Source organism: Tauraco erythrolophus, chromosome 5 (assembly GCF_009769465.1).
Source record: "Tauraco erythrolophus isolate bTauEry1 chromosome 5, bTauEry1.pri, whole genome shotgun sequence".
NCBI classification, from domain to species: domain Eukaryota; kingdom Metazoa; phylum Chordata; class Aves; order Musophagiformes; family Musophagidae; genus Tauraco; species Tauraco erythrolophus.
The window spans coordinates 82,565,410-82,572,975 of NC_141469.1; the positions used below are offsets into that span (position 1 = coordinate 82,565,410).

The following is a 7,566-nucleotide window of genomic DNA, read 5'->3' on the forward strand; positions in this document are numbered from 1 at the left end:
AAGCAGCATCCCTTATCTCCAACTACATCTTGCATTGATGCTGATGAGAAATAAACACAAATTAAAATGTGTGTTGGAGAAACAAGAGTGTGACATGTAGGACTGATCTAACTTCATACAGCTAAAGTATCTGTGTACCAGGTGCTAAATGCAAGATGTGGGTTTTTTTTGCCTTTTGCAAATGATTTCTTGCATGAGTGTGATTGTAAATCTGCAAACTTCTTTTAAGTTTATTTGAGTCTATACTATTTTAATAAAAGTAGCAAAAGTTTACTCATAAGGAACTTTAAAGCAATCCAAGACTAATGTCAAGTTGTTATTTCTTGCCAGGTAATAGAAAAGAAGTGTCATTATTTTCATGCTTATTTTCTAAGTGTTAATTTCAAAACAGCTCAAGTGTTTTTGTGCAATGGCTAGCATTTATCATTTAAAACTAGCAAATACTCCAGGGTGTTTTTATATTTTCTTGCTCAGTGTTAACACTTGCCTCATGAATGCTTGCCTTGTAAGACAGAACCGATATTTTGACTCAGAATCACGGAGTGGTTGAGGTTGGAAGGAACCTCTGGAGACCTCCTAGTCGGAAGGAACCTCTGGAGACCTCCTAGTCCAATCCGCTTGCTCAAGCAGGAGCAGCTAGAGCAGGTCGTCAAGGACTGTGTCCCATCGGGTTTTGAATATCTCTGAGGATGGAGACTGCAGAGTCTCTCTCTGCTACCTGTGCCAGTGTTCAACCATCCTTACAGTTTTCCTTGGGGTTTTTTGTTTTTTTTCTTTAAAGTATTTTCTTGTGTTTCTTACGGAATTTTATGCGCTTCCATTTGTGCCCCCTTGCCCTGTCACTGGGCACCAGTGAAAAGAATCTGGCTCTGCCTTCTGTATGTTTCTCCCATCAGATGTTTATACACATTGGTAAGATCCCACAGAGCCTTCTCTTCTCCACGCAGAACCATCTCAGCTCTCTCAGCTTCTCCTCATATGAGAGATGCTCCAGTTCTTTAGTGACCTTTGTGGCCCTTGGCTGGACTTGCTCCAGTAAATCTATGCCTGTCTTGAACTGGGGAGGAAAGACAGGAAATCTAGTGTGCTTCACACTTGTGCTATACGAAGTTCATGTATTCTATTGCTCAAGCACTGCACACACTTGCAGGTTGTACAGACTGATGAAACTGCAAGAAAACCAGATCATATTCCAGTCAGCAGTGAGGATGAAAGAAATGCCATTTTCCAGCTGGAGAAGTCTATACTATCCAACGAAGCCCTGGCAAGTGAGTAGTGCAAACTAGCTTCATGGCTTCGTAACACCTTGCAGTTGCACTGCCAGTAGTGTGACGGTCAGGTCTTTGGGTAAAGCAGTTCTGGAATTCTGCAAGAAGTGGGGAGCTGATATCTGAAGCTTTCTGAAGTGCCATGCAGATAACTGTCCTCATTGCCAGCGTTACCCTGTGCTTCCGTATTTCTGAGATTCCTGCAGGTTTTAGGGTTCTCTGTGGTACTTGCATGCAAGTACAACCCTGCTGATAGTGAGCAGGCAGCAGAGTGTTGGAAGTTTAAGGAGGGAAGGGGTGCTGGCTAGATCCCAGATGGACTGAAACCGATTCTGGTACGAGAAGGCTGAGAGTTCCTACTTACAGGAATGAATCTGAAACGATCCTAAATTGTGAAGGCTGTTAGAGTCTTCTTCAGCATCTCCTAGATAATATTAAAATGACAGTTCTTGAATCCCATTTTTGTATCTGGCCACATGAAGAGGTCTTTGGACAACAACTGCATGCTTGCATTTTTGCCCTGTGAACACAGGGCAGAGAGATTAGCTTAGCTCTAACCCATCCCATGGAGGGTAGACCCTAACCTCTGTTGCCCGAGCTAGTGAGTCCATAGTGAAATGGTTCTGGATAAACAAAGCTTATAGATGGAATTCTCACAGGATGGAGCTATAGTGAGGTGGGGTGTTGTCCTGGTTTCAGCTGGGACAGAGTTAGCTCTTCTTTTTAGCAGCTTATAAAGGAGGCCGACAGGTGTATAAGAAACATCCATAGGACTGTCCAAAATCTATTCCTGGTGTTGCAAGGAAAATAAGATTATGGAGCTCTTTTAACAACTGGTATTGATAGGGGCGTTTCTGCATCTACCACGGGAAAGCAAGTTCTAGAGAGAGTTCAGAGCTCCATAATCTGAATTTTTTAATTTGTTAAGGTTCTAGTTCCCTACAACTTACGTTTAGGACATCTTCAGTTTTCACATAATAATATTTGCTCTTTTTTTTCTTAATTTTCATGAGCAGGTGACTTGCAAATGAAGCCTATCTCCTTTGAAAAAGATGATGATAGTAATGGGCATATAGATTTCATAACAGCAGCATCCAACTTGCGAGCCAAGATGTACAACATCGAACTAGCAGATCGGTTCAAAACAAAGCGCATTGCTGGAAAGATTATTCCTGCAATTGCAACAGCTACTGCTGCAGTGTCAGGGCTGGTGAGTATGCTTTTTAAAATGCTTAAAATGCGTGTTTCTTTCTCTTGCTATTCCTTGCCTGAAACCACTGTTGTCTGGACGTTGATTAACGCTACCCTGACAGAGCATCTTTAAAGAAATGGGCTTATTTCAGACTTAGTCTTTTTTTCTCATGCACCAATACAAAAGGTTTCTTTTGGTTCAGATGTGGTAAGACCTTGATGCTTTTGTTTCTGATTTGCTGACCAGAAAGAGGAGTTGGAGATCAGCATTTTGTTTTTTTTTCTGCAATTAATGCTAACTTCCATCAGAGTGCCACTACCAAGAGTGGAAAGGACCTGTTCTGTAGTAGTTTACATCCATGCATCCCAACAGAACTGCATGCTTTGTGGAGGTGTCTTCAGTTAAACAATTTTTGAAGAGTCCTACTTTAAGAATCCTTTTGAACTTTTTTAATAGTTCCATCAGCAGCAACAGAATTTATTTCTGTGGCATACTGGGTTGCATTTCCAGATGTGATTTACTCTGCTGATTAGACAAAGGCTGACCTCATGAACAACTTACTCTGTAGTTGCCGGCCTCTTAACTAAACTAGTGTTGATAATGCAGTACCTAAAACCTGTGTTTGGTCTCCTGCAAGTATGGGATTCTTATTTACTGCAGGTTGCCCTGGAACTCATCAAAGTTGTGGGTGGCTACCCAGCTGACGCATACAAGAACTGTTTTTTGAACCTAGCCATTCCCATAATGGTCTTTACAGAAACTGCTGAAGTCAGAAGAACAGAAATCAGGTAGGAAGGACAATGGCAGAGGGCGGTGTTTGGAAACCTGGTAATTGATGCTTGGAACTTGGTGAGCCATTACAACAAGTGTGAAGTTTGTCGTGTTACTAAATCCGGATAACCAGATTAAGGCCTTATGTGCACGCACAGTTCATAGTCATACTCCAGTTAAACGTTCCAGATATTCAAGATGGGGTTTTTTTTTGTTGTTGTTCTTTAAACACAGAAGATCATGAAGCACTTGGTGCTTGCTATCAAACTCTATTATCCATTTACTATGTACTGCTAAAGGTAAAAGTGATGTTCTTAGTACTGCCAAGGGTGTCCTGTAATGCATTGCTCAAGAACTTCCTGTTTGGAAGATGCAGCACATACTCTTCTGTCCTAATTTTAAAAATAGTGGTTTTAAGGCTTGGTTTTGTTTTCAGTGGAAGCTGTTGCTAGTGAGGCTTTAAAAATCTCAGTGAGTTCGATGTGCGGTGTGGTTATTAATAAACATCCTGTCTGCACAGACTGGACACACTTCTGCATCTTAGTCAACAGAAGAGCTATTTTTCGGTACATCTGAAAACTCTGCAAGTTCGTTGCCAGACACCATGTTTACTCAGAGTTCTTGGCTGTGTCTTGGGCTTAGCCAGGTCAAAGCGCTGGAGAAATGGCAACAAAGAGGGGAGAGATTTTTGCTCAAGTTAAAACAGCAAGAAGACATAGCAGTTCTGCAGTACGTTTTTAAAGGAAATGCCTGAGTTCATGTTCTAAATTAACCTTTCTCTTATTAAAACAGAAATGGGATATCATTTACCATCTGGGACAGGTGGACAATTTATGGGAAAGAGGATTTTACTCTGTTGGACTTCATAAATGCTGTCAGAGTAAGTTATCTACTCTACAGTGGGTACAGTATAATACTGTATCTAATACAAGATAATACAAGATGAGAACAAAGGGTTTTCATGTTTTAGGTTGTTGGTTTGGGTTTTTTTTGGTTTTGCTTTGGTTTGAGTTTTTATTTTTCTTTTATCAAGTTAGTGTTCAAACCAGAGTAATTCTAGAGAGCATTAATGTAAATGGGAATGTCTCTAAGTAAAAGCATCCAAGCCTATTTTCAAATTCTTTGTTAATTCGTTGGCTAAAATGTATCTTAATTAAACTTCTTTCAGTGTTCATGCATTAGCAAGTTTTCTGGTTGAGATCATATGGTTTTGAGTAATTAGTTGTAGTATTAGCAGTAGTGGTATCTGCTGGCTTGTGCAGCTGTCCTCGTCTTTTAATACGTTTTAATTTCCAAATTCCAGGAGAAATATGGAATTGAACCAACTATGGTTGTACAGGGAGTCAAAATGCTGTATGTTCCCGTGATGCCAGGTCATATTAAAAGATTAAAACTGACGTAAGTATAACTGGAAAACGGATTGAGGGATGCAAGTGCATGTGCAAATTAGGTTCTCTGGCTGTATCATAAGGATGTGTGGCTGACAGCAATGTTTTCTCTCAAAGTGGTTGCTATTCATTAATGTTTGGGAAAGAAAAAAGGTAATTTCTTCCTTTTGAACAAAAAGAAAAAAAAGACAGTGAATTAACTTCTGTGGTTGAGGACAGGAGACTTGCAAAATGCTGCTGTAACTGATGAATGCCAGAATGAGAAAGCCAAAGAAGTCTGACAGTAAGGTGTTTTTTTTTTTTTGGGGGGGGGGCTGTGGAAAGAATGTAACTTGGTTAAAGCAGAACAAGACTAATTGAACCTTTTTTAAGCTTAAAACTAATGGTGCTATTTAGCAACTTAGCTCTGAAAGGATGAGAAAGCTTACTTGGGAAGGAGTTAATGTGTTGGTTGCAGATTGAGATTTCTGGAAGTCTATTTAGTTCTGTCTACGTGTAGCCTGTATCTGTGGCGAAACAATAGCCAGCTGTTCTGTTATCCAGTGACCCCTCCCAGCTCGAGAAGGGGAATCGGGAAAAGGAAAGACGACCTGTGGGTTAAGATAAGAACTATTTAATAATTGAAATAAAAATAAAATGATAACAATAATAATCTGTACAGACAAGTGATGTATGGTGCAGCTGCTCACCACCCTTTGGCCAATGTCCAACCCGTTCCTGGCCAGCGATTGCAGAGCAGGAAAGTCCTGAAATCACAGTTCCAGATGAGAGAGAGAGTAGGCCTAAGGAGCAGAATGATGAGTGAGACCTTCGAGGGACAGCAACTATTGGGGAAGGGAGAGTGAGAGAGATCAGAGGGGTGAAGAGAGAGCCCATCCCAAACAAACTTTCCAATTTAGAGTGGATAATAATTTTTCCCCCCTCATTGCTATGCGTCTTCAAAATTCAAGGACTTAACAAGTCTTAACTCCAATAGAATTATTTTCCATCACAACTGTGTTGAGTGGTTCTCCCTAATAATAAATTAGCCATTATGGGTAGACTGAGAACTTACTTCTCCTCATTGACCAAAATCCTCCACAGAAAGCTAACTTTGCCTTGTGCCTCAGTAGGATGCCAAAGAGAAATTATGTCAGTGAGGAATCTCATCCAAAAGTGGCTGTTTTAGCTTCTTTTTTGTACTGAGCACTTGTTGGTGAACAGTGTAATAGCTCACTAACAGGCGAAGTCTGTCAAGAAAATGGAATGCCATTTGCTGTAGCTCAGGTGGAAGAACAGCTTTTGTGTCAAAATGAAAAGGTGGCTTATTCTCCATTTTAATTCGGTTTCTAATATGTTGGGCTTCGTTACTGGCCGTGAATTCCCACTGCCAATCCTCCTTCTGGTATGTTATCAAACTGTTCTTCATTTCCTTGTAGGATGCAAAAGCTTGTGAAACCATCAGCTGATAAGAAGTATGTGGATTTGACGGTATCGTTTGCTCCAGAGACTGATGGAGAGGAAGACTTGCCAGGGCCACCAGTGAGATACTACTTTGTTCAGGAAGATAATTGATGGTAGAGACATAGAAGTCACTCCTGGACTGTTTGTTCTGAAAGGAGTGTGCTAATTTTCAGCTATTAAAGATGGTACTATATATTTCTTTTTGGTGAAGCCTTAATTAAAACAAATGGAAATCAGTGGCTTTGCACTGAAGACAAACTGGATTTATGTTTCATCTGCTCCTGTTTTCTTCCAACCTGTTTGCTCAAAGGAGGATTGGTCACTCCATGAGATGGAATGTCCAGTACAGTCCTTACCTTAAAGACGAGACTTGTATTAATTTGTGGGGAGCTGAAGAAAGCAAGAATGGTGAACCTAGCAGTTCAAATTAGGTGCTGCTTAGAGAAGAGTGCAAAAAATGGGGAAACTGCCATTTTGTGATACTCCTGGTGTTGTAAGAACATCTCAAATCCATTTCATGTGTTACTTAATTCTCAAACAAGAATTTCATTCTTGCCATCTACACATGAGGCTTAATCCATTCAAAACTCACTTAGAAGCAGATGACCTGCTTTGCTGCGTTGTTGGTGCTCTCCTCTGACACGCAGCATCACTGACTGTTCCGAGCAGCTGTCTTACGTCAGTCTCAACATGGAAACACAGGGAGGCAGGTCTTGAGGAGGTGTAAGTTGTCACAGCTCCCCTGACGTCAAGAGAGCTGGAATTGTTGATTATCTGCACTAAGACTCTTCTTTGGGGAATCCTGCAATATGGGGAAAGTGGAAACCTATCGGAGAGCCGAGTTAACGCTTTTCAACAATAAAACTTTGTCTTCAAGAAAGAGAAAATGTTTGGTGTGGTCGAGCCTTTTTGCCCTCACCAAATTAAAGTAGCAAATGATGACTTTGAGAGGAGGAAAAGGCAAACGGCTCTGAATGTTTGTCAGAGCAAACGCCGTTTCCTCAGCTGCTCCTTTTGGTCCCGTTTCCTTCTAGCGAATGGTTATGCTGATCGCCAACAGTACCAAACACGGAGGTTTTTGTCATCAGCAGCCAGTTACTGGCATATCTAAGTATAAAGTATCTGCTTCATTGGAAATAGTTCGGGACTAGCTTTGCTGCTGTGGTGAGGCAGAGGTGCACTATTGAAACATCTGGGACACCACCTTATTTTTGCTGTCATTTAAACACTGGATAGTTGGGCTGGTAGTTCTTTTTTTCTCCCAATTACAATAGAGTGAAGTGAGGCCAGAATAAAAACCTAGGAACTGGAAAACCTTTTAATGTGTTTAAACTTTAGGGAATTGTGCTTGCATGTTATCTCCTGCAGCTGTTCAAAAGCTAATGATTACTCTAGGTATTTATCCTTGATCATCACTTGTTAAGGTTTAGGGATATCTTCACAACATTTAATGAGCATTATTGGTCAGGAATTTTACTTCTCTGTTTTTTCCTTCTTGGTTAGC

General features: G+C 40.7%; 1 protein-coding gene across 1 annotated transcript in view; it reads left to right on the top strand.

Moving 5' to 3' along the window:
• Positions 1-6,838, top strand: part of UBA6 (ubiquitin like modifier activating enzyme 6) — a 32,746-nt gene extending 25,908 nt beyond the window's left edge. The window contains exons 28-33 of the mRNA XM_086611296.1: positions 1,151-1,268; positions 2,285-2,478; positions 3,121-3,248; positions 4,024-4,111; positions 4,535-4,629; positions 6,038-6,838. Coding sequence (XP_086467422.1) covers positions 1,151-1,268; positions 2,285-2,478; positions 3,121-3,248; positions 4,024-4,111; positions 4,535-4,629; positions 6,038-6,173 — 759 coding nt within the window. The 3' untranslated portion in view covers positions 6,174-6,838. The remainder of the gene's footprint in view (positions 1-1,150; positions 1,269-2,284; positions 2,479-3,120; positions 3,249-4,023; positions 4,112-4,534; positions 4,630-6,037) is intronic.
• The last annotated feature ends 728 nt before the right edge of the window (positions 6,839-7,566 follow it).